The 27,467-nt window shown below is 45.3% G+C and overlaps 1 protein-coding gene across 1 annotated transcript in view; it reads left to right on the top strand.

Annotated features, from left to right (window-relative positions):
• SH3RF3 (SH3 domain containing ring finger 3) overlaps window positions 1-11,968 on the top strand; it is a 248,050-nt gene extending 236,082 nt beyond the window's left edge. Inside the window, exon 10 of the mRNA XM_030957484.1 lies at window positions 8,733-11,968. Within this exon, the coding sequence (XP_030813344.1) occupies window positions 8,733-8,901 (169 nt within the window). The 3' untranslated portion in view covers window positions 8,902-11,968. The remainder of the gene's footprint in view (window positions 1-8,732) is intronic.
• The last annotated feature ends 15,499 nt before the right edge of the window (window positions 11,969-27,467 follow it).

Raw genomic sequence — 27,467 nt, 5'->3', positions numbered from 1 at the left:
GTAATAAGGGACATTACAGGACCATCCATATACAGTGTTTTACTCAATGCAGGTTGGAATTCAGTTGAGAAGGTGACAGTGACACCATAACATACTTAAACTTTTCTAAGGCATCTGGTTTGTTACCATAAAATCCCTTGCTGAGTAAACTGTACACAACCAGCCCAGCAGATACTAAGTGGATTGGAAATTGATTCACTGGCATCAAATCTAGCTCTACATAAGAAATCACTAGAAAATGGCTATTAATATATGTAGTGCAGCCCAACAGGAGTGGGGTCCTGAACCTGGACTGTCGACATGAAACCTTTGCTGTTGCAGAATGAGGACTGAAGTGGGAAGTGTGTGAAGGGTATGGTAGATCTGTGGGTACAGAGCTAATTCAGCTCCTGGTCTGGTGAAAACAGTAACAGTGTATTTCAGAAGAGGCAAATGTGATGCAAAGTGAAGTGGACTCAGAGAAACATCATAAGAAAAATGGAAGATTTAAAACTATATACTTGCAATGAGAGACACGGAGCTCTGGCACACCTGGTAGAGTGTAGGGATGGCGTGGTAACAGTCTGTAACAGACTGCAATCAGGACAGGCATGGGAATATTTTTACACTAGATTTGGCATTTTTCTATAAGAGATGCTTTTGTTCAGGTGCAGCTGTTAGACTTGAAGCAGAAATAAATACAGGCAACTCCTTCAGCATTGTAATGAAGGCAGTGAGAACAGACTATCGCAGTCGTCTCTTGCCCTTAAAATCCATGAAAAAGTAATTTAGTAAAAGGAGTGAAAAACCAATCCCTATTTAAGCACACTTAATTTGGTCTACATCAGTTCAGATTAATGCTATAAGAAAAGGTAAATCAATATAAACCAGATTTAGCACCAGTGTAACTGAATCAGTGGGCTGCTGCACCTTTAGTTAAATGTAACCATAAAGAGAAGCTGGGGAGTACAGTCCCTGACATCTCCAGAGCTGGATGTTAATATGCTGCTCTCAAAGCTTTACTATAGAGAACTCCAGACACATTATGTAATATGCCAGGGCTAGTCTCATACCCTACAAATTTCTCAGTCCACCGCAGGTGGTCCAGGTAGGGAAACATTTAACTGATTACTATTTTAAGTGGCAGAATAAAACCAGAGAGACAAAGGTTACCTGGATCCTCTTAGCTGTGCTGGAATCAGCAGCAAATAGATTTAGAGTGCTCAAACTGAGTAAATACTTCCAGCTGCAGTATATGGTGATAAGGAACTTCCTCTCATTTTACGTATTTTGATTCCTGAGTCTTAAATCTGAAAATAAGCTATAATTGAAGTAACCATAATTATACACAGCAGGCAAGATTCTTTAATTGATTTATGAATTAACTTCCATATCATTGGAGTATCTGCATTCCTTAACTGATCATATGGGTTTTTTCATGTCCATAATGGGAAATATTAATTACCTTCATGCACTAGGAAGGATAATGCTTAGTCCTGGAATAATCTGAGCAGATACATTAAACACTTGTCTGCTAGAAATTCATCCCACATCCATCTGTGCTCATTAAATCATCAAATTTCTCAGAAGTACCAAATTATTTTTTTTTTAAACAAATTACGTTTTTCAAACCTCTTGTTCTTTTCACATCTGGCAGTGGAGCAACTTGCATTCAACGTCACTCAGCTCCATATTTTGCTTGTTTGCATTTTGGTGCATTTCATACGCACAGTAGGAGCAATTCTCTGAGAAAGAAAAGGGAGGAGAAGGAAAAAAAGGTTAGATAAACAGATTCAGATGCTGGAAGAAATTTTAAAAAGCTGCAAAGCATTTCAGTACACTTAGCTGTACTTGGCTTTCTGTCTCCCAACGCCCATCTGTGCACACAGAAACAGAGCACTGAAAGGTTGGAAGAAGTAGCACATTCCTTAATATTTACAGCATTCAAAAAGGGGCTCACGCAGGCAGCAAAGCACCGCTACTTTTCCTATAGAGGTTGGCTTGCAGCTCCAGCCCTCACCACATCCAGGTTACCAATCAAACCCAGTGCACCAAGGGGTGCATTAAAGGGCTCTGACTGCTTGCAGCTCGCTCACTATTAAAGGGATGAATTGCCTGTTCTGCTGCCTGACAGTGCAGACCTGTCTGGGAGTTGCAGACAGGTAGACAGAAAGGTGAAGCAAGCGTCACCCTCTTGCAGGTGCTGTTAATGTTTATACTCTTAGTCTTTTTGGTGTTTGTTTTTTTTTTAACATAGAGAGGAAAACAATTATCTTCTTCTTCTTCTTGATATTCTGAAGCCTGGCTATGGATGACTGGATTAGGAAGGAAATTGCTCCTAGCTCTCCTGTCATTTAGCCTTTATATTTGTCTAGTTTGCTAGGATAGTCAGAGCCCATCTCTGCCTTCTGGGTGTAGTTTCCACTACCAGTTTATAAAACCACATTCCTTCAGATGCTCTCTGCCATAAAGCATCCAGCAATCCAAGCAGCAGAGCAGAGAAATTTCCCAGGTGGCATCCTTGTCACTTCATGTGGCAGTGATTGACTGCCAAGTGAATACCCCATCAGGCTGTGTGTGCCCCACACACTCTTTTCCACCTACAGCTCTATCCAGTTTCTGCTGGTACGAAAAACAGGACCAGTACAGGGACACACTGTGGTGAGGCAGGCACTGTGCCAGAGCCTTGCCCACATCCCACCACGCTGTTGGCTCACAGGAGGGGTGTGCTGTGTGCCTGGCAGCACCAAAACAAAACACTTCCCTTGCCACCCCCTTTAAGAAAATGTGACTGTACACGAAGCAAAACAGGAGAGTTGAGTGTGCATGTGTGTGTGTGTGAGTCATGTTCCCCTCGCTGCCTGGCACTGTTCCCAGAGGCGAACCTGAGTAAAACATGTCACGCGTTGTTGACTCTTTTATAGTAGCTGGCACTAACTCTGCCATGTTACTTGTGATAAAGCAGCTGTGGCCAGACTCATTGTCACGGCTGGCATATCTGCACTGTGTTTCTATGGTTTTCGTGCAGCCTTCAACCAAGTTATAACCACAACAGTGCTGCAGAATAAGATGGGAGTAGTAAGTTTAACCTTTAAAATAGATCCCTCCATGTTTCCATGTATCTTTCTACAAATCACTGCCACATTAGAAATTGAGCTCCCAATTCAAGGAAGCATTCAAGCATGTGCTTAACGCCCATTGACTTCAATTTTGCTGTGCTCATATGTCTTCTTTGCCAAAAAGGAAAGAAGAAGAAGGGTTCTGTTCATTCCTGGAAAGTGATACTAGAGAAATGACCCAAGGAGTGATTTCTGACTGAACAGTGACATGTATTCACGTGGTTAAGTGCTTCTCTGAGTAGGGATACCTGCCTTAGGACTGGGAACTAACCATCAACTGTCTCAGAAATTGAATCCTAAGATATTTCTAGCAGAAAAGTAAAAGACCCAACTGAGACTTGTTCTTCTAAAGGTGTGATTCAGTCACCATACTATGAAAAAGTAGGTTTTGGCTTGTAGTCTGCAGAGGTGCCTTGCAGATCCCTGCAATTTGCCAGGAAAGGATGAAAAAACAGAGCTCCACTGGTAGACAAGAGCAATGGTTAACTGGGCTAGATGGTCCATTGGCACTGATTATCCATTGCCTCTGCATTAGGGATGCGTATCCCTAATGCAGGAGAGACATGTTGGAGTCACAGGACTAGAGTCATGAAATCTGTTCTTAGTGTATCATGCACTTGAGAAACAGGAACTTGCATTAAGCATCAAAATTCAAGCACTCTAAATGGGATCAGATTGGAGGTTGGCCCTGCAGACCTAATTTGCCTTATTGCACATTTTCCTAAGTTGCTCTAGTTCCATCAGTGTCCCGGATACACATATTTATTCAGTGAGTATTCTGGGGTTTTTTATTGAGTGTCCATGGCTGAGTTCAGCCATTAATTACTGATCAGTTCTGATCAATACTGTTCTGTGCCTGCCTGCACACTGACAGAGGGCCTGGATTAGTCATTCAGAGCAGACAGGACTCCTACGCAGGCAGTGTGCATGAGATGAGTCTCTGTGGAAAGTGTGGCACGAGGCTTTGCAGCTGAAGGAGTCAGAGAAGCCACTTTCCCCACATCTGCACTACTCAGTGCGTTTCAGCATGGTCATTTGCTAATGATATTCCAACCTCTGCAAAAGGTGGGGTGGCTCCCATGTCAGAGCCTCGACTCGCATCCAGAGCAGCATCTTGTGCACTAAATGAAGCAGGTGTCCTATGGGAGAAATAGTATGCAATCATATAATGAAAGATTATATTGCAAGACAGCAGAAGTAAAGTCATGAACAATTTTATTTGCCTTTTTCTTCATCTCAGATGCATGGGTGTGAAACACTTGTGTTCTTGTAAGGTTGTAGATTTCTTTATGTATCTACGCACGATATTTTTAATCATTTTGCTTCTTTAAAAGAAACAAAAGCAGAACTTCCATCAGGTGACATCTGTTTGAGGTTAGGAGTCTTATTTGCACCTTCCAGATTTCAGTAGGAGTAGCAAGGGAGGGCTGGGTGGGAGAGGTGTTTCTTTTGGCTGTGAAAACAAGTGCTATGAAGACAGGGACAGGGGGATTGCAAGGTCTTTGCTGACAGCAGAGGATGGACCTATTCCCAGCTCAGTGAGATAATTGCTGCCAGGGTGCCCATCCCACCCTCAGCCCCAATGCCAGCCTCTACTGATGCAGTCTCCTGCTTCTTGGGATGCCATGTCCCTGCCCCAGGCTCCCTCCCAACAAGGCTTTTTGCTGTCCCAGACTCAGCTCAGCAGAGCTTCCCCCCTCAGCAGCAATACCCACACCTTCTATCAGGGCTTCCAGTTTTTATCACAGTCACGTTTCTTCCTCTGCTCCCAGTTTTTCTCCCATCAACCTCCCTCTTCCTCCACCTTGTCCCTCACTTTGCCCCACTCTCCATCTCCCTGGGGTTTCCCTGTCCAGGAAAAGCCCATCCCCTGTCCTTGCTGACACTACTTGCAGCCTCTCCTCTTGTATTATCTCTTGTGCACCAAGGACCCGTCCCAGGCCACTGCCCATCCTGGACAGTAGCCTCCAGGGATGAGGTGCCCAATCCGAGGATGCCACAGCAGCCAGCAGTGGGGATTTCCAACATCAAGTCTGTCTCCTAAGAGAAAAATATAAGAGGGGCCCAGTACTAAGAAAGGAAGAGAAATGCAACCTCTGAGGTCCCACAGAGCTAGGACAGCTTGAAGCATGAATCAGCAGAGATTTTACTTTCAGTGCTCATACAAGCCTAAACATGTGCCATTTTGGGGTGGTTTGAATGTTTTTAAACCTGGCTGTGAGTGGATGATTTTCTGAAGGAACACCATCCCTTACAGACCAGTGGGACCACAGGAAGGTCTTTGCTCCCAAATACAGGACGTGAGATCAGTTTGTGGAAGCGCTCATATGGGTCCTGCTGGTGCTGTATAACCCCTCGTGTTATTCTTGGAAGTAATGAGGCCCTTGGGCTCTATGTTGGACCCTCAGCCTGATACAGCCAACTGCTGCTGAGAATTTGGGCCAAAATGATTAACATTTGTCAGAATTTTAACTATATAAGACAGATTTACACGATTTACAACAGAAAATATTGTTAATGTTGGTCAGAGGTGGTTGCCACACTTGTCATCATGTTGCCCAGTTAATTAGCATTTTTGAAAGTTGGTAATTTAGAGGTGGAATGTGACACAGACAAAATTGAGAAGGCTGAGATCCATCTAAAATGCCAAGTGACAGTTTGGTATAGGAAAACCTACAATTTTATAGCATCTTCTCAAAAAGGGGACAAAAGGGAAATCAAAAGGGGAGATATAAATAGAAGTATCCCGGACTGCTTTTTTGGGAGTGAGGGAGGATGTCTGGGAGAAGAGACCTTTTCTGCCAAAAAAATACGGCTAATAGCTGTCCTTGGGATTCCGTTCCAGAGGATAAGCGAGGCTGAGGTGCCACCTGGAGGTGTGGAGGGGCGGCACAGCTCCCTGCGCCAGCGCAGTGCCGGGATGCTGCCCCTGCAGCCCCGCCGGGCTGCCTGTCCCAGGCTCTGCTTCAAACCTCTCATGGGAAAAGGCATCGCATCTTTTTCCATCTCTCTCTTAACTGATTTGCAAGGTCTTTCGTAGCTAGTAATTTGTTATTCTGTCAAAAACCTCTTTGGTACTATCTTGTGAAGTACTGTAGTTAATTAAATTTAAACCATAGCATTTAGGGTTTCCCGAATGGGGAAAAGTGCCTTATTTTGTAATGCAGTGACTGAGATTTATTCCTCTAAATTGCTAAGAAGATGCTGTGTAGAACCCTTTTATGACAGTGGATGCATTCCTTTTGAGTGTGGTCACCTGCTTCCTCATGTGAACCATTTAGGGACTAGCAGCTCATCACTCTGAGGACGTAGTTTTGCTTTAAAAGGATATCTCTGTGCTTTTGGTATAACATGAGGTGCTGGCAGTCCCAGCTGGGTCTTCAGCATGACCCTGCCCAAGACACCACCTTTTTCTGAGTTTCTGTTTCCTGACTTGCCAGAACTGTCTGTGAGTACCTCCACAGGACTCAACTAATGTTGAGGTCCAACCATATTTATTTCTCAAGGCCTCTTGAGTTCCTGATGCAGAGCTCCAATATGTGCAATTGTGCATAAGAGTAGTGAGATCTGAAACTTAGCATCATCTTAGCTGAAATTGTTCCACTCTGATAATTTAATTAATCAACACTGCAGCAGAGTGTTTGAAATAATGTGTGCATTCATTTGCATAATGAGTGTAATTGGCAAAGCTTCATATTATAAGTATAGCAGTTCCACAGATGATAGCTTGATAGACTAGTTTCCTGCACACGTTTCAACCCCTGTTATTTGCTTTTCCACAGAGGAAGGAAGTGACAACTAGATTTATTAACCAAGGTACAGAGAGGATCAGCAAATTTTTGATGGCACTTGAACACAAATGTTTTCCACGACTGTGTTGCTGTCAAGATAAAAAAGCCATAGTTAGGTATTAGAACAGAACCCCTGCTTCAAATGGAGTTTAATGCTTTTCCAAGCAATGGGTTGTTTGGCTGTGGAGATGTCCAGACATAGAGTCAAAGCTGATATTTCCAGTGTCATGCCAAAGTGGAGTGCCTAGTTTCAGAGCTGAAGTCACTAGGCACCTGAGCAAAATCTGCTAAGGATATGGGTGACTGCCACTGGAGAGCCCCTTGCTTTAGTACTGTCTCACTGGGGGTGGCCTTGGGGCATGGTCCACAGCCTCCAGGGCGTGTTAAAGTCCCCAGAGACAGGATATTATCTTAAATAAGTACTCACCTTGTTACAAACAGGCATTGGCGGCCAGGCAGCAGTTGTGAATATATTAATTCTCAGGAGATGGACTTTAGGTAATAATCAATTGGCAACTTTTAACTATCTTACTATATTCATTACTTTGCAATTAGCAAGACAGTTATTGACTGTTAACCAAATGCCAGATAACTGCAGAAGTGCTGAAGGAAAAAACAACCATGCAGTAGAAATATATTCCCTTCTCTGCACACAAGTGCATTGATATAAAATGGCCCAGTCTGTGCTCTCAGAAGGACGCCTGCTGATAAGCTCTGAGTGCAGAATAGCTGTATCAGGCTCAGACACATCATTACTTCATTGAAATGAAGTGACACTTGACAACTAAGTTCCCAGAGAGCCCTGGGAATGGTTCAGGACTGGGGCTCCCCGTTGGTTTGGAGAGTGCTTTGAAAGTCACTTGATACCTCTCCATTTTAGCTTCCCTTCCAGGTCTGAGGGACTCAAAGTACATTCTCAAGACACATTATAAGAAGAAAAATGTGAACTGCTTTAGCTAACATCTGCTGGTGTCACAGGCAGAGGGAGCATTGCAAACCCCATTTTTCATCATCAGTGGACAAGGGAAGAGAGCGTATCACGTATCTGGACTTCTGTAAGGTCTTTGAGATGGTCTCTCACAACATCGCTCATTAAACTGGAGAAGGATGGATTTCATGGATGGACTGTTAGGTGGATCAAGAATTGGTTAGACAGCCACATCCAGAGGGTAGTGATCAGTGGTTCAGTGTCCTAATGGACACTGGCAATGAATGTCCCTCAGGGGTCCACACCGGGACCAGTGCTGTTCAATATCTTTATCAATAACACAGATGGTGGGATTGAGGGCACCTCAGGAGGTTTGCAGATAACACCAGACTGATTTATGCAGTTGACTCATGGGCTCTGAGCAACCTGCTTGAGTTGAAAATGTTCCTGCCTCTGGCAGAGGGGTTGAACTAGATGACCTTTAAAGTCCCTTCCAGCCCATACTGTTCTATCATTCTATGATGCTATGATTTTTGGAGGGAGCAAATGCAGAGCTGAATAAGACATGTTACAGCAGAGATGCAGTACTAGGATAAAGCAGCCAAGTCCTGGCACAGGTTCAGCACACAGCTGGGAGCAGAGATACCATGAGTGGTCCATCCATTTGACAGCACATTTCTGCTTTCATGGGCTGGCTCCAGAGTCATCCTGGTCAACTGTCCAGCAAAGCTGGCCAGAAATTTACATCTTACTCAGTTTTAGTAGAAAATGTAGCTGCATTTCACACAACTATTGTGTGAAAATGTAGCTTACTAATATTTCCAAAAGTTTTTTCCCAAGATCTCTGGTACTGGTGCCCAGCTGCTCCCATCAAGTGCAGATTAACCAAGTCTTTGCACGTTTTTCTCTCCACAGGTACCGCGTTGTGGTCCCGTACCCGCCGCAGAGCGAGGCGGAGATCGAACTGAAGGAAGGTGACATTGTGTTTGTGCACAAGAAGCGGGAGGACGGCTGGTACAAAGGGACCTTGCAGAGGAACGGCAGGACAGGCCTCTTCCCCGGGAGCTTTGTCGAGAGCTTCTGAGGACAAACCGCCGCTCTCTCAGCTGAGGAGCTTTCAGGGGAAACTGCATAGCACAAGAAGAGACAGCAAAGAGAAACTGGACTGATAACCACTGCCATTTTTATTTCCAAAGACTTCCCCCAGGCCCTTCAGTCTGCGGCTCTGGAGACACAGTGTCCCGCTGTGCTCCTGAGACCGTGTGCGGTGCATACAGTGGTATGTTGAAGTAGTGCCTTCCACCTGGAATCACAGACTGAAAGGACGCCCATCTGGACTGTAGTGACCTAAACTCTGGCTGTTAACCTTTTGTGTAAATTATAGAGAAGATATCTTTAAAAAAAATTAAGAGGAAAGCTGTTATATTGCTGTAACTTATTTGTCAGAGCTGCAGTGTTCTTATTACTGGCCTATGCAAGATGGATTTGAGAGTTCAAGGAGGTGTGCTAGGAAGCTCTTAAACTGGGATTTTGTTTTTACCGAGGGAAGAAGAGGGGAGGGTGGAGAATACCCCAGCTAAAGATCAGTGCGTCATTGTGCAAGTAAGAATGAGGAGTCAAAAAATTAATGTCATGCTTTCTATATACCTCAAAGATATGCTGTGCAGGTTTGTTGGTGTGTGTCAGTGTTCAAGAGTGCCACACCACCCCATGTCCTGGCACTGCTGCCAGGGAGGTCCTGGAGGAAGCACGGCTCCACCATTAAACTGTGGTTATTTGAGCAGAATCCCTTTTGCCTGTCTTCTGCCCGTATTATATGCAGCATGGATTTTTGTCCTCGGTATCACTTTCCATTGCTTTTTTGTACGACGTACCTTTTTACTGTAAGAATTGCTCTACTTTATATATATTCCTACTAGATCAGACATTTCCTCTTTTTCATACATCTGGTGCTATTTTTTTTAATTGTTAAAGATTTGGTTAAACAGAGAGGCTTCAACAAGATTTGCATTCAACATATGAAATTAGAAACGTACCTGAAGATTGAGATCAGACTGCTTGTTCTTGCATCATAGAGGAAAAGAGAAAAAGCTGCATGGTCACCAATAAATACACCTTGGGGGGCTGCCTGTGGAATACACACATGCTTGCTCTCTCCTACATATTTAGAGTGGCTGAAGACCCATGCTGAAGCACAGCGTTCTGTCTGGAGAGTGATAATGACTCCAGAATTGGAAGTAATTCCCAGAGGAGTCATTTTAATTGACTTTTTCATGGCAATAAGAAGAACACTGCAGGTTCTAGCACACGCAGGGACCATGGAGTTTTCCTCTGTTGTTGCATGATGGAAACAAGAGCTGATCTGCGACAGCAGTAATTAGTGTTATGGAAATGTGATTTCTTACTGTAGAAATGTACAGTTCTGGAGACTGCTGGATTTCTTAACGTCGTCAAGCTACAATACAAACTGTATCAGGCAATATAAGCTTCCATCTACCAGGGACTTAAAGGTGCAATAAATGTGAGTTTAGCCAGTAATTTGTATGAAAAAGAATGAGGAAAAAAAAAAGTCATAATGCAATTGTTAAGAGTATTTAAAAAGACATCGGTTCTTGAGGAGTCAATTGTGTTGAAAGGCCTTTCATAGCTGTATCCATACTTTGCCTCTGACAGCAGCTGGTTGTTTGCCAAAGCCCACATGTGGTGGGTGTTTAGAAGCGTGTCAGAGGCACTGTAACCTGGAGATGATCTTATTAAAACAAAGAGGCCTGGTGGGTGAACATCATCACTGCATTACCAGTATTTCATGTGCGAAGGTGTAAGTTTTGTTTTCATTCAAGCCGTGTGTACTAGTACATATCAAAACCCATGTAAGTGAGCATTCATGTTTAAGTTCAGCTCTGTGACTTTGTTCTCTGTAAAATAAGTTCTTCTTGCTGTCACATGTTAACAAACGAATTCCAGAAACACAGTTCATGGCCAATTATAGCACCTTCAAACCAGGAGGCATCACTTTCAGGGTGTTTCTTTTTATACTTGATGTTGCCGCATTTGTTGATATTCCAGATTGTAATGAGTCAGTCACTAAAAATTTAGTTACTGTTAAGAGGAAATTGCCTTTTTATAACCAATAAGAGACTGAAGAAATGTCTTCTGGAAAGACTTGTTTGAGATTAGAGCCATATCTGTTCCACTTATTTGGTCCAGGTCAGAACTGGTGTCACTGCACCTCAAACAGTAAACTGCACAGTTAGGCAGTCAGCAATGCCAAAATGTGTTACTGATTCTAATAAAAATTCTGGGTTAGATCCGTCAGAGATGAGATGTTTTTCTGACAAGTTACAGTGGTTAAAACACTCTTAAAATTCTGTTCCATGGTGTATTTACTACAGTCAGAAAAACAAAACAGGATGACAACTTGCATGCTGCCTATTCTGTTTAGCCAGATCTAAAATGGTTCCAGATTTCCACCGTTTTATGCTTAACTCTAAGAGGACAAAAGTTGGAGTGTGAGAAGATCAAGGAAAACATGCAGATATCATATCATTAAATCAGTGCTTTAAAATATATTTTGCAAGAAGGATGATGATTTTTTGAATGGTCAACAACCCTTCCAGTCATATTTTTCTTCTAGGAAAAATATGGAGGGAGGGGGGAGGAGTTGTTCTATTTTGATAGCAGCTGTTTCTGGGCCCTCTTTATTGCTTATCACAGTTTGGGTTACTGAGTAATCTTCTTGGACAAATCACTTCCATGCCAGGAGCACAAGTATTAAGGTGAACTTAATACAGCCCAGTGATACAAAAACGTGACCCAGTGCCATTCAGAAGGTCCTGGACTGAGAGAGGTTTGACTCATACTGTGGTCTAGTTTTTACCTGTCATGCCAGGAAAAGAGGGAGGAGGGGGCATCTCCATCTCCTGCAACAGGGCGGGGAAAAGATTCCTTCTGGTGGCCTCAGTTTGTAAAATGCCAGGTTTGTTCTTCTAGAAATGGGTTCAAGTAATTGAACAGTTCCTTTGAACTTTGCACAGCTCAGAAAATGTTTTTGTTATACATGAATGTTAACGTGGTTTAGGAAATGTTGGCAGATATGAGTACAAATGAACTACAATGACTGTGTTTCTGATTCTTTAAATAAAATAAGTATTAAGGCAACTTGACTGAGGTGTCTCTGTTAGACAACAAGGTGAACAAGCAGTGTAACTGGCTCAGAGTTTTGCAAAGGAAATAGGGAAGACTGGTCTGCAAACTCTGTAGTAATTCCCGCATATATAAAAACCTATTAGGGGTAAGAAATGCCTGAACAGGAGTCAGAATCTCTGGTTCTTCTTTTAACACAACTGGAATTGCTTCAAAATCTTGAGACATTAACTACTTACCTGTGGAGAAGAGGTGTCTAGGTCCAGAGAAAGAGAGCGGGTACAGGCCAGGAAGAGGCAGCAAGGTGGCAAGGGTAGGGCTGTGGCAGAGAGGCTAGGAGGGGATATAGAAACAAAAAGAATGGCAAGGAAAAGAGCAGCCTCTAATAGTGTTAATAGCCTTCAGGTGTGCTCTGAGGTCATCTGGTGGCTTGAGCAGGTTTGTAGGCAGAGGAAAACCCCTTTCCTCATGCCCTGGGTAGGCTTGGGCGTGGTGTTAGCAGGGCCCATATGTCCTCTAGGCAGTGTCCAGCCAAGGAACTGCAAGAGAGGGAAGGAGCAGGTTGTACCCTGGGCAACTGAATGCCCCCTAAATCAGGTGAGAGGGGTGAGGCCTGAGATTCCCATTCAGCAGCACAGTGCAGAGCATCTGAAGGGGGAACATGAGTCCATGAGTGGGTCTGAATGTGTTTGCCTTGATTTGGCTGAGAGACACCTCTGGAAAAGGCACCCACACACAGGTGGTGATTCTTTGCACAGTTATGGAGCACATAGGGCAGGGATGAGTGAGGCACAGCTAACTCACCAGGTCATCTGCATGGGAGGTGACATGAGTCTCTTTTTGCCCCAGCTGGATCCTGAGTCAAAATTCTGAAATGCGGGAACCACTAGAATTTAAATGTGGGCAGGCAGCACTACTCCCTGTACTAAGCCTTGCTGGCTGGCTGACAAGCAGCATGGTGCAAAACGCTGCACAGAGGAGCCTGCCAGCTACTTCTGAGCTGGTCTGGTGTGCCAGCCCCCTCTGCACTCTGCCAGGTCCTGTTCCTCTGGCATTTCTCTGTGCCCTGCTGCCAGCACATACCACACACCTCACACAGCCTTCGTACTGCACTTCACCCTGTGCTTCTGCTCCAGTGCCTGATAGGAATTTAGGCCATGTTTTGACAGAAAAATAATCATTGTAAAATTGTTACATGGTTTGACTGTTTCTAAATGCTCACGGAGAGCAGAACCACCTGGACAACATCTGCAGGGCTTTCCTGCAGCCAAAAGCTCTTCCTGACATCAGCAGCTCCTTATACATGGTGACCCTGGCAGCTACATGGCTTGGTTAGCTGGTGCCAAACCAAATAAATGAGCTGTACTGGAAGGAAAGCCAAGAGGTGCTACAGTCTGGAGAAGGCCCTGTCCCCGCGCCCCAGCCTTTCATGTAGCAAAAATAACTTTCCAAGTGGTCACAGATGTATTTCCAATCACTGGGGCATGGGTGTCTATCCTCCCTTCAGAAAACCACTTGATTTTTCTCAGCCACCAAGCAGCACCACCTGCCCCATGGTGCCACAAAGGGGCCACAAGCCAGAACACTGAAGGGCTTGTACTAAGATGGTTCCCTTGCAGCCCGTGCCTGACAGCCTGTGTGAGTCCTGCACATTTACGGTACATCTCCATTGCAGGTGAGCCCACCTCTACTTGGGTGTCTTCTTTGCTCCCCAGGGAGACTCCAGCAGTCCCAGGGAAAGACAGCCAGCATCCTGCTGACTTGGCCAGGGAGTCACTGAAAGCTGTTTCCAACACAAAGGGCTCTTTTGCACCAGCCAAGAGTGCAGAAAAGCCCATGAGCTAGGAGTGCTGCCAGGGAGTGGGGCTGCACCAGTGCTACCTGCCCACCCCTCTCAGAACGGGCACTGGAAAGGACAGGACTGGCTCAGTTAAGGGTGAACACCCTTGGGGGAAATGCCTGGCCTGGGGAAACCTTGGGTTGGTCAATGCCATCGGTGCTGTGCTCCAGCAAACAACAGGGGGGAGCCACGGGGGAGCTGCCTTTGGTGGAGGGGTTGCTGTCACGCATGGAATTCTTGTGGGGAACACAGGAGTGATGGGGGCACAGCTAAGTAAGGGGACAGAGGGAAAATGAAGTCATTAAGACAGGAGGGGAGGGAGAAGTCTCTAACTTACTGTCAGAGAAGGAAAGCATATTACATTTATGTTCTGCATCCGCTTGGCAGAGCTGCTGTCAGTCATGCCAGTGTGTGCACCCCTCACTGGCCCCAGGAGTGCAGCTGTGGGGTGTGCATGGCAGGAGTGCAGGGCAATCCCATTGCCAAGGGGGGCATGTCCTCTGCCATCCCACTTGGCCAAGGAGGACCACAGGGGCCAGGGTCCCCAAGGCTGGCACTGGCACAGGACTCTGGAGACAGGGCAGCATCTGACAGCACAACTCCAGCTGCTGAGTGGACACATGCCCGAGGAAACCAACAGGGAGCCCTGGCTTTGCCACTGAATCAGGCTGGGAGTCAAAGACTGACACATCCCTGGCCCAGGGTTGGTGACCCTGCCGCAGATCCCTGCAGCCTCCATGAGGCACTTGGCTCTCACGTGTGATGCTGCACAGCCAAAGGGTCTGGGAGCCACCCCCACACCTTTCTCCCCAGCAACAGCAGAAAGTCATTCCCTTTCTCCTCCTCCTGGGTGTGTCAAATTTGCCCTACAGCTGCCCACTGGAAAATCAGCCTTGAAGACAGCAGGGCAATTTGTTAAGGTTTTTCCCTCTCCCCTCCCCAGATAATTGTCTGGGATCTGCGTTAATGGAAACATAAATTGACTGCCACTCTGCTAAATGACAATCAGGTTTTGTTCGACAGAGCTAGGAAGTATCTTATCCTGAACATTGGCATCAAACAATCTAAATGCAAATTGCAAAGTGTTTGGGGGTGAGGAGGCTGTTTATCTTCTGATGAGGTTATATAATAATGCAGAGGGGGGGAGAGAATTGCCTTTCAGTTCCTAAAGGCTATCAAAAAGCGTAATGGTTAAACCATGGGGCTAGTGTTTACATTTTATTTTAATGGAGCAGATTTAGTTATTTGGCTTGGATTTTTTTTAACAAATCACTTTTTAAACAAGATGCATCACGGTGGCATTTCAACCATATTTCAGCAATTCTCAGGCACCCAGGTTAAAGTGGAAAATGAAAGAGCAGCCATCATTTTAATCCTGTTATGTCTATTGCTCCCAGCTTGTTCTCCTCTCATGAAACACACTGCTGTGCCTCGAAGAGGCAGGAAAACATTTGCTGCACTCATGGCCTCTTTCTCTTGTTAGGTTACCAGGTTTATCCATGGCAGCATGGCCCAGGTATCTCCAACGCTCCCACACTGGAATGGTTACAGGACACAGCTGGAAATATGAAATGCAACCAGGACCAGCTGCTTCCTGAGACACCACCATGTGCTGGGGTTACTTCTCATACTGGATGACCCACACTGGATGTGCAGCAGCTTTTGTGCCAGTTGGTTGTGAAAAAAAAGTCACTGCGGAAGTCAAAGCTCTCAGACGGGCTCAGCACAGCACTCCTGCAAAATGCTCCACACTACCAGAGCACCGTGCCATGGGGGCAGCGTGCCAGGCTGGCATCTGCACCCCTGCCATGCTGGCAGCTGTGCCCTGTGGCATTTTCCACAGGGAAACAGTTCTCTTTAGCCTTGTCCTGGGAGGGAAGAAGTGTCCACGGCAGCTCAGGGCCTTGAATAACTCGAAGCTTTCAGCAGCTTGCAGAACTGGTCTCCTTTAAGTTTTTCCACTCCAAGTTTGTAATCTAATCTTCTTGGAGCTTGATTTAGACTTCTGCATTTCTCCATAAATTAAGAAGCAGGCTTGAGTTTACTCCAAGAGTTTTGCTCATCTGAGAGGCAAAGGAAGGAAAGGATTAATGTGTCATTTTTATTTTCCCATTTAAATATGTCTCATACAGAAAAATGAGCATGAATCTCTACAAGGCATGAAAAAAACAATAGATCTGGGAAAGTGACACAAGTTGTGTGTTGTATAAATTGTTGGGCCTGTACACCACTTGGTGTAGACCAGCCAAATAAATCAGACAAATCTATGAATAAAAGGACATTTGAATGTAAGTGGATACCAGTGGAAAGGCCAAAAGAACCTGGATTTGTTGAAAGGGCAATCAGTGAGTAGTGATTGTAACCCCATTTAGGAGAGGGATTTCGGTCACCCACTACCTCTGTGATGGAGACCTTTAGGGACCAGCCAGGGTATCCCTTGAAAGGGACTCACTGAACCACGGGAGAAGAAGAACCATGGGCAGTTTTGCAAATTCGACCAATTTTAGAACGCCTGTTTAACTTACTGCTGTCAGAAAACACAGCAGGTGATTTTCCAAAGGCTTGGATGAGGTGGCTGACAACCTGCAGCTCCTGGGAGTGGCTGAGATGAGGGTTGTTGCTCCAGATGGTGGTTATTGCTCCACAAGCTGAACACAGGGTGTGACTCTTGGGGTGTCCTGTGCAGGGCCTGGAGCTGGACTCGATGATCCTTATGGGTCCCTTCCAACTCAGCTTATTCTGTGAACATTCTGTGAGCTTTGCCTTCACTACTGTGATAAATACACACATGTAACACATAAACCACACACATGTATATATGCATTTACATACACATCTCTTTCTGCATATCACCCTCACTCCTTCAGCACCAGAAAAGAGCCAGGTGTTCTTGCTGAGCTGCATGCCATCCTGATTGATGTCATTTAATCTGGTCCAGGGCTACCTGTGTTTGCAACTAGAGCATGGGGTGCACTGGAACAGTTTCAGATGTCAGCTGTAAAGCAACACCATGAAGTTGAGGAAAAACCACCCTGAGATCTGAGCTGTGACTCCCTTGCCTGAAGGGCATGGACAGTGTGGCAGCTTCTGAATTTCCTCTGATGACCTCCCACCAGGTTGGATATGCAACAAAAGGATCCATTAAAGAAATCATGCAATGCCCAAACTTTCTATTAATGTCAGAGGACTCTGAAACAGGTACTTTAAAAGGAAACTGAAGCAAAAAATGAAGTCCCCCTTCCTTCAATTCTCCAGTCTTCACAGAAGAGCCCCTAATTAAATAGAGCAGCGCTCATTCAGATTTAAAGGCAGTAAAATGCATTCTTGAGCATTTCCCATGGCTTAATATGGAGAGCAACTGCCATATTGTACCTCCATCCATTTACCCTGACCATAGGACAGTAAATTGCTCTGGAAACTCAAACCAAATTAATGCTAGATGTTGCCCAAGACAGTTTGTTAAAAGCACTGCTTTGCTTTGTCTAAATAAATACTCATTAGCTGAGTGAGGGGAGCACAAGAAAGCCAGGGAGAGTAACTGGGGTGGGGAGGATCAGGCACCTCCCAGCCTCCACATTCCCCATCCTGGGAGTCAGACACTGTGCTGGGAGGGGAGCCAGCAGCTCAGGAGGTTGTCCCAAGGATATGGAAAACCACACCACTGCCTCAATACTGGATGGTGCCTGAAGCAAAGCCACCTTAGACGTGGCTGGATACTCCAGCAGCTGGTGGGGCAGCATCTCCCACCACCCCCTGTGCACTGCCAGGTAACTCCTGAGGCTCAGCACAAGCAGGAAGGGATGAAGCAACCACAGCAATTACCCAGGAGTGCAGGGAAGGGGCTCATCTGTCAATAATATGGCCCCCTCCCTGTGCCAGCTGGGGCAGCAGAAGAGTGCAGGTCAGGTCAGGTCAGTGTTTGAGACCCCTGGGCAGTGCTGGGTCAGACACCAACCTGCTGGCACCCACCAGCCCAGGCACAGCCATCACTGCTACTGAGCCACGCAACCCCTGGGGCTCAGACCAAAATCAGGACTGCTAAATGTGGGCATCCAAACCCCCTCTGGGCTTTAGGGTGGGTGCAGGCAAGGGCCACTGCTGGCATGGCTGTAGCTTGAGAAGGAGCTCCCCAGGTCAGCCAATTTTCTCACCTGATTATGAACTTGTATCAGGTTCACACAGACACAGAGAAGCTTTTATCGTGCTGCTCTTCTCAGCAGTGAGGAGAGGAAACTGCACTCTGGCACCCCTCTACTGAAGTGTCCTGCAGGTTTTAGTGCTGGTGAGGCTGGCAGCAGCACAGGCTGGTCCTGCAGCAGTGCAGGCTGGTCTCACAGCCCTGCAGCCCGCAGCTGATGATGCCCAGCACTGCATCCCCCCTGTTCAGCACAGCCCTAGCAGGAGGCAAAGATTCAAACTCACTGGGTGATGGTGGGACAAGGGAGCTGCTGCTCCACCCTTGCAGGGGCAGGGGTGCAGCCCAGAAAGGGACACCCACCCAGTACCTCATTAGTCATGAGCCACTCTTGGTAGATGGTTATAAAGGTATTTATTTTGTCATTAACCTTATCTTGCTTTCTGAAGCTTAGTTTCTAAACTATATTCATTTTTGCACTTCCATTAATCTCCTTGGTTTGTTAGACTAAATTAATCTTTTTGAGGACAAATTAAATTTCTTTAACTTTTTTGTGATCAAAAAATTCAGGGGATTTTTTTCCCTCAGTTATATGTTACTAAAATATCAGAATTATATTTGTGTGCATCTCTGTAATCCAAGCACTGGGGATTTTTTTTCCTGAGGCCTCTGCTAATTTTTGTACTGAAGCCTTCCTACCACATCCCAGATGTTAATAAAATTGGAAATGAGCTGCACCAAGAATGCAAGGGAGACAGAAAAAAACATGATGAGGGACGGTCGCCCCTATCAATAAAATCTGCCGCATTTCTCCAGGCAGTGTGTAAAATATAGAAGGCACATAATCCACACAGCAATAAAAGGCTGCCACATGCCTCCCCAGCACCCAGGGACCTATCATTTTCAATTAGGAACAAAAGCCTCTGGCATGTGACAGCAGCAGCAGCAGCAGAACTGAACACAGTTAAGGCAAAATTTAGTTTCATTACGGCTTGATGGAGATTACAGTTTTTTCTTTGTTTTCTCACTGAGTCCCTCTGTCATCGTACAGGAGGTAGTGTGGCAGTTCAGGCTTTTCTAGTGGCTTGAGCACAGCCAGAAGTGGGTCGAGGAGACCCTAAAATGATGTTTTTAAGAGGACTGCAGCTTTGATTTTTAGCTCCTTTAAGCCATCACTTTTCCTTGGGCCAAACTGTGATAATATGCATTTGAAAATCCACTCTTGGTGCCTGCTCCTTTCCCTCTGCTGACAGCATCAAGTGCTCGTATGATGCAGCAGTAAAGTGAAGGAAGGCACGGTGCCAGGCTTGCCCCAGACCTAATAAAATTACAGCAAATCCAATATATTAGTCAGAACACATCTCTTTCATGTCTGACTTAAACCTCCATTGTACCCTAATAAGTATAACTCAGTTTTTACCTCAGGTTTTCAGAAGCTGATCAGTTACAACATTGCTTTGCATTTATTAAAGTATTTCTTATGTTTTTAAATTAATACATTCTGCAACCTAGTTCTGTATAGTTCAAATTTTTAAGTGTGTCAAATTCATATTTTTTCCTTCTCTTTTCCTTTTCCCAAATATTTATAAAGTCTTTTCAACACAGGCAGAGATGTGAGCTCAGATCAGCCTCTGCCACTGCTGTGCCTGACCCTGGCTGAGGCCACCCCATGTTTTTCCATGCTTTTCTTGGGTTTAGCCTGGGCTCAGCAGGAGCTGAGGAACACAGGGGGAAATGGAGTGGCTGGCAGGGCTGTTCCAGCCCCTGGGGGATGCCCAGTGAGGAGGCAGCTCTGGCCCAAGGCCAACACACTGGTGACCACAGAACGACGAGTGCCCGCTGTAGGGCTGTGCAGAGGGCACCCTCTGCCTCCAGACCCAGAGCCCCAACAAGGTCTGCAAGCAAGCCCATGGTTATTCTTCATCCACTGGTGGATCCTGTTGTGCTCTGGTTCTGCACCATTGGCTTTTTCCTTCCTCCTGTTCACACCTTTCTATCCCACATCCCTTGTGGTCCCAAAGTTACTGCAAGCCCAACCCTTATGGAAGACCATGGGCCCTGTGAAGCCTGTGCAGACACAAAGCAGACTGGCACGTCCACCAGAAACAAGCACAGAAGAGCTCCTGGCTGCTAATGTTTTTATCCAGCTCTTGTGAAAATATAAGGGTAGCAAAACATTAAATAAGTGCTCTTCCTGCTCTAATCTGCCATTTGGGGAATTATCATATTTTATGCATCCAGTGCAAACTGCTTTACCTCTGAAGCAATGGATATGTATGCACAGCCTCACCCATGTAAAATTGCCCACAGCTCTGGCTCTTATCACCTACTCAATTCTTGTGCAAGCCCAAAGGGAGCTCCAGCCCTGAGACAGCAATTACCATACTGATCCCATGTCTTACAAAATGACAGAAATGGAGTCTTTGATAGGTGCTCATATTAGACCCAGAAAGATTATTTTTTAGCATTCCTAGCCACAGGGAAATGTCCTTGTTTCAGAGCTAAATATGAACAGAGATCCCAGGGTCTGCCATGTGGATCACAGAATCATAAAATATCCTGAGTTGGAAGAGACCCATAGGAATCATCAAATCCACCTCCTGGCCCTGCACAGGACAGCCCAAGAATGACACCATGTGCTTGAAAGTGTTGTCCAAAGGCTTCTTGAACTCTGTCAGGCTTGGTGCTGTGACCACTTCCCTGGAGAGCCTGTTCCAGTGCCCAGCCACCCTCTGGGTGAAGAACCTTTTTCTAATATCCAACCTAAACCTCCCCTGACATAATTTCCGGCCATTCCCTCCAGTCCTGTCACTGTCACCAGAGAGAAAAGATCAATGCCTGCCCCTCTGCTTCCCCTTATGGACATGATGCAGGAAGCTATGAGCTCTCCCCTCAGTCTCCTCTTCACTAGACTGAACAAACCAAGTGACCTCAGCCAGGGAAGAGCAGGGAAGAACGTTTAAATCCCAAGTTCATCCCCTCTCTCTCTCCATACTACAGCTTCTTCCACTTTAAAGTTTTAATCACTGAGGCTTTTTGGTAAGTGCCCCTGGCTGGGCTGCTGCCATGCCACTAAATAAATACAGTGAAATAGTCTTGAATATCCAAGCACCAGCAAAGGCTAAAAGTTCTGTCTGATATCAACAGTTCCAGTAGAGCTGTCTACCCATTGCAGGCTTCCAGGCTGGGTCAGGAGGGACTGGAGAGCCCCCAGTCCTCAGGGGTCCATCAGGCTAACCCAGCTGCTCACACCAGTGGCATGCAGACGGCCCAGCCCAAATGCCCACCCAGCCACCCAGAGCTGAGCCAGCTGTGCCACGCTCACCAGCAGGAGCACAAGGCACAACCTCACACCCCTGGCTGTCAGACAAGCACCCACCAACCTGTCACTGCTTCATTCCTTCAGGGCACCCAGCAGAGGAGCAGTCCAGAGGGGAGCACGTGTCCTGGCACACATCCGAGCTGATGTCCAGCTGATGTCTTCTCCTTAGTGTTTATAGGAAATAGCATGCTGCATTTGGAGCCAGTATGGAGCCAGGAGGTGTTACAGCCACAAGCAAAAAGAAATGATACAACAGGGCCTGAAAACTTTACAAATCCTGCACAGTCAAAAGATAAGAATAACATGGAGAAGGTGCAAGCCAATATTCCTGAGGAAAATAATCAGCCCCCGAGACATTTCATGGAAGAGGCACTCAGAAAGCAAAGGTTAATATATGCCTACAAAGCAAGAGGTGGAGAATGAGCATGTGCATGTGTGAAAGAGACCAAACAGGAGTCTGGAAGAGCTTTTCTCAGTGGGAATTACACAGCACTAAAAGCATGGGGTCATATTGCAGTTCTAAGGACATTGAGATCATTATTCAATTTCCTCACAGTTGATCCTGGGATAGCACTGTCTGTGGGGAAGGATGAAGAAATCCCTCCCTGCCCCTGGGCAAGAGCATCTGCCTTGCTAAGAACCATGGTGCAGGGCGCCACAGGCAGCCTCATCACAGCCACATGTCCCCAGAAAGGTGCCACCAGCACTGCAGAGCTTCCTCCCTCCTGCTGCTTTCCTTTGGGTGCCATGGCACACGGTCCTGTGCTGCAGACAGTGACAGGCTGTGCAGCAGTGCTTGAAAAAGTGGTGGTTTGATAAATAATGAGCAAACCCTCCCAAGCAGGACTCAGCAAACTCTTATGTTCAAAACTTTTGCAAAAGGATGGCAAATGTTACTTCTTGTCCATGCTGCATTTGCATTACATGAACCAAAAGCTTGCAGTTAATCACCAAGAGCCTGCACTGCATTCCCTGGGAAGAGGCCCATCCCTCCAGGGCAGATTGTACAGCTGCATCAGCCCTGCTGCCAGCAGCTCCCTGGCAGGCTGCAGACACTAAGGCAAGGGGATAAGACCCTTATGACCTACAAAAGAAATCACAGAGAAGCATGGAAAGAAAAAGCAAGCTGGTGCTGGAATGGGAACCAACAGAGAAAGATACACGGGTTATTTTTCTCTTTGCTAAATGGCTCAGGTTTAATCCCCAAATTCTTTGAAAATTAGCCCCAAGGTAAAAACACCCTTTAAAAATCAGCCCATTCCCTGCTACTACCAGCTGAGCCATTGGAGCATTTATCTGAAGGGCAGAGAGGCAGTGACAGCCCTCTTTTCTTTCTGAGTGAAGACAGACCACCTCCATCAGGCTCTGAAGATGCTCCTCCAGCCACCAAGCACAGCTGAGGCTCAGGTGTCCTGCAGAGCACCTGGCATGAGCAGGGTCCCTTGCTGCCTAGCCCAGATCCTGTTCACCCCAGAACATCATCAGGATGCCCAAGGCATTAACACACAGCCCTGAAGAAATCCTCACTGGCAGTCTGAAGGATAAACTTCACACAGCAGATGAGTACTGTAGACCACACTGACCCTCTTGTGCCAGAGAACAAAATGTTTCATTGTGTCCAGAGGAGTAGTTTGTGCAGAATGAAATGAAATAACATGTTTTATTTCACTGGGTTTTGTTCAGAAAGGAGAAGAAAAAGCTTTCTCTTCAGGGTTCTGTAGGAGCCAGGACGCAAGTCTTGCCTTTGACAGAAAGAGAAAATACTACTCCTGCCACTGCTAAATCTCAGCTGGTGAACTTTTTTCTTCCACTGTCTCTAATATTCACTGCAACAGAACTACTCTTGTCCTACTGCTCCTCCTTAAGAGGATCAGACATCACCCACTCCAACACCAAAGGAAATCACATCAGAAATCCCAGATGGAAGTTCTTTCTTTTATACAGGGAGTTTCCTGTTGTCTTACCTGGTTATGGCTGCACTTTTATTCTCTACTTTGATCTACTTCCAAACCCACCCTCAGCCACCACAGGAAGCAGTGAGCATCTGCACAGTGCCTGACAGAGCCAAGGTGCCTTCCAGCTCCAGGGTCAACACAGCAGGACAGAGACATTAGCTGTGGACTTTTTACTTTGAAGGGTACTTCTTGGATGTAAACCACTGAGCATATTACCAAAGAGCATTCTTTTGAACCGAGGTAATGCACATTTTCAGCTTTAAGGCTGAGAACCTTCACCAGATTTAGTGAGCAAGCAGCTAAGATGAAAGAGAAAGGATATACTGTTATGTCTAGAATTAAAAGAAAATAAAAATGTGCAACGATAAAATACACTGTTAAACTGGTTTAAATCAAAATAATCTCTTGTGTGTTTGACAACTAAGATGAGACAGAAAATGAGTCTTCCACATCCAAGCATTAGAACATACTGTATCAAACTCCCCACCTTGGGAAGGTCAGGATTTTCCACACCCACCCCAGCCACTCTCCTCTCTGCCCCTGGGTTGCTCATGAAAACCTCATCCCTGCCAGACAGCTTTTACATCCCACACTGCTGAATCCTTCCTGCCACTCCACTCTCACGGAGTACACACTGCCTGAGGATTTCCATTCTGGCTGCTTCTGAGGAGTAAAATCCTGACAATCCTTTAATGTTCGCTTTATAAAGTGAGGCTTTCACAGCTTTCCTTTGCTTGGGGGTTTGTTTTTATGCTTAAACATAATTTTTGGCTGGCAGCAGGACACAGATTCAAGAGCTCCATCATCTCTGGGGTGATCACGTAGCACCCCTCACTGGCAGCCTCCATAGAACAGCCTTTAAAACACAAAGAGAGGAAATAAACCCTAAAATGTACCAAATACAAGATCCAGTGAAACCCATACTGACAGCAACCACAATATACCTTTCCCTCCTAATTTCAAAGAAATTGCGTTTTCAAGACAATTGTAACCTTTTTTAAAAACCAGTCTTTCCTGCAAACAGATCTGGTTTTTCAAAACACAGAAGTCCTAAGTCTCAGATCTATTTTTTTTTCTGTGAAGCTGCATGAAAACATTTAATTTAAAGAAAGTCATTACTTAAAAGTCATTATTTAAATGACTTTTAGTAAGTTATTAACTGGGTTCCAGCTATCAAAGGTGAGCAGATTAAGGATGATACAAAAATACACATCCAGAGGACACTTCAGTTGGTGTGTCTCTTATATTTGTCTCTTACATTTACATAGTTACAAGATTGGGGATAATTTTGTAGTCTTTGTGCAGTCTTGACTGAATGCTGGCCACAGCAAAATTAATTTCTTTGAAATCACACACATCTTTAAATTCCTCTGCAGTTTTGGATGGCCAGCTTGCCATTTTTGGTAATTCCAACTTCATTTCTTATCAAACAGGAAGCACTTTCTTTTTCCTCTCCAGTTAAACTCACTGATGCACCTGCAACCTCCCAGGCTGCACAAGGCGGGGCCCAGAAACTTCTGCATGTGGGTTTTGTCTTTCTGTTAAGAGAGCAGGGAATTTATTGCTTCAGGTATTACATTCTGAGACATGACATTTGTATTATTGCACCTTATGAAAATTTTAAAGCTATAAATAATCCTTTAGAAGTACACAGGGATTGTAGGGGCTTTTTTTTAAACATCCTATCCAGGCAAATTTCCAAACAAGGCAACAGGCATATTAGGCTGTAATTCCTTTATTTGCCTACTTAAAGTGACAGCAACCTCAGCCAACTGTTTGCAGCAATTAATTCACAGCTTGCAATGCACTATCTTTACTTTTTGATCCAGTAAGTTCTGCCAATATACAAACTCCATTATATCATCCCATAAAACTCTCAAGGAACACTCCTGACCTCACAGGCACAGAATGGCACATTCAAAACATACACCTGACATGCAAGCCCCTACTGGGGCATCTGCTGTGCCACCCACCAGAATTACATTTCACTTACCAAGAACATTATCAGCAGTGCCCTCAGGTTACCGTGATCTTTCATTTCTGTGACCATGTTTTCAATGACTAGATTCTTAAACTGAACTATTTTTAGCCCTACCAAAGCCAGACCAGTGAGGTCAGGGATAAGCCTGAGGTCTGACTAAGACAGGAGCTTACAAAGGGCTTCATGGCAAACACCAGCTCCCAGGGCCAGAGTGCTGCCTTCCCAGGAAAAGAAGTTTGGGATGGAGTTTCTTGAAGTTTTTTTGGTGTTTTTTTTTAACTTCTGATGACTCCAGAGCCTCCAAGAAGTCACACATAAAACAACTGCCTCCCCAAAGATCACTGTCACTCAACGACCAGAGAAAGCCCTGCCCTGCCTGTAAGAAACTACAGGAAATATATTCACAAATTATTTCAGAGTGTGAAGAGTTTTAAACCCAGCCCCTTGCTCTGCCAAACTTAGAGAAGCAATTTGAAATGAGCTTTCTCACATTTCAGACAATGAACTTGTCCATCAGGCTAAGGAATTTTTGAGAAACTGTATTCATACTGGAGCAATGAGCAAAATCTGACATGAACTTGGAATTTATTTTTTTCTTTCATGGTCTTTTTTTTTTCTTTACCATCTTAATAAAGCTACAGAAGGCCAGCAAGATGGACTGACATCTCAGGACAAATTATGTATCAGGGAAGGCTCTCCTCTGGTGAGGACACACTCAGACACTTCAGGTCCACACCATGGAAACCCAGTCTGGTTTTGGAGATGTTAAACATGTATATGAGTTCCTCTCTAAAACCCAAGTGGCTGGGAAATCAAGATGCTACAGCATAAAGCACTGAAATTTTGTACTTAGGGAAACCAAGGCCTCATATAAGCCTAACTCAAAGCAGTCAGAATTCAGAATGCATTCTCTTCCTTATGTAGATCACTTTCCACAAAAGCTCTTCTGCTTTATTTACCAGTCAAAAAACCAGTAGGATTGAGATCCATTTACAAGTTTGGTGAGCAGAGGCCTGTGCTTTTCACCAGCAAAGGATGTTAGCCCACATACCTAGTCCATCACAGATTTCCTGCAGGTTTTTAATTACATATTAAAAACTATGATGTATTTACTTCCATAGCTCATCTTCACTGAGTGGGTGCAAATTACAAAAAAAAATCCAAATGAGCCCTACCCAATGTGGATCTCATTTTCCAATGCAGTATCTTTTAACTTCTTCGTGTATTTTGTGAGAATAAATAGAATGAAGATTGAGAAGCAGTCAGAAGATGCTCTGACTTGGCTAAGAGATTTTTTCCCTTGAGAAGTTAGCATAGGAAAAAAGAACTTCTGTAACTTTGGAGAAAAAATACACATGCCAATCTCAAACCCTACCAGGACAGGCAAAGGAATTATTTCTCACATGTAGGTATTCACACAGCATATATTTGTACATTTTAAATTATTAGGGGTATATATTGATTTGGCCTTGGGGCAAAGCTTGGATGTCATTCATCTGCTGTGAACACAGCCATAAACCAGCACTGGTATTTTGCATCCCTCTGCACAGTGCACCAGTACTGCCTGCTGTGTTTCTGACCTGGGATGCATTTTTCACCAGAGCCTGCAAGTGAAATGAGTCCTGTCATGCCCCGTGATGTGATGGGAGTAACAAACATTTGAGGAAAGGCTGTGGCAGAACTCTGTGTGTCCTGTCTGCCTGGGCTCACACACCCTGTCAGCTGCACAGGCCAAAATGCACTGGGATCCTTGTTTCCCCAGAAGCTCAAAGGACTGCCCATCTTCAACACAAGTGGGAATGGAACTCAGCCTCTGCCTTTCCAGAGACTTACCAATGAAACTGAAACAGAAGCCATGAAAAACAGCTATGCAGACACCAGCACCTTCCCATCATCTATCTAAACACACCAATTATTCTCTCTTCTCTCCAAAGGGGTCAGGACTACCAGTCTGCTGCTTCTAAGCCTTGGGTGAAGGAGATAACATCTTCCAGAGGAAGGAGCAGGTCCACATCTCCACTCTTCGAGGACAGAGGTGTAAAATCTGCAGAGAGCTCTGCCCTGCTGCCTCTTCTCAGCAGGAACAATCATCCCCCCAGAAGTATGTGGACTAATGGGGTGGTAAAGATTTCTGACTCCCAGCACATGGGAATGCAGGCACTGTAGGCAGGCAGCCAGACCACGTGTTAAGCACTGAAATAGTCTCTTGAGCTGATCAGGAACCACACAGCCCAAGGCCCACTCTTAGCTAACCTCTGTCACTTGCTGTGAGTA

The sequence above is a fragment of the Camarhynchus parvulus genome, chromosome 1, assembly GCF_901933205.1.
Source record: "Camarhynchus parvulus chromosome 1, STF_HiC, whole genome shotgun sequence".
In the NCBI taxonomy this organism is placed as follows: domain Eukaryota; kingdom Metazoa; phylum Chordata; class Aves; order Passeriformes; family Thraupidae; genus Camarhynchus; species Camarhynchus parvulus.
This window is presented reverse-complemented; position numbering and strand designations above follow the sequence as displayed.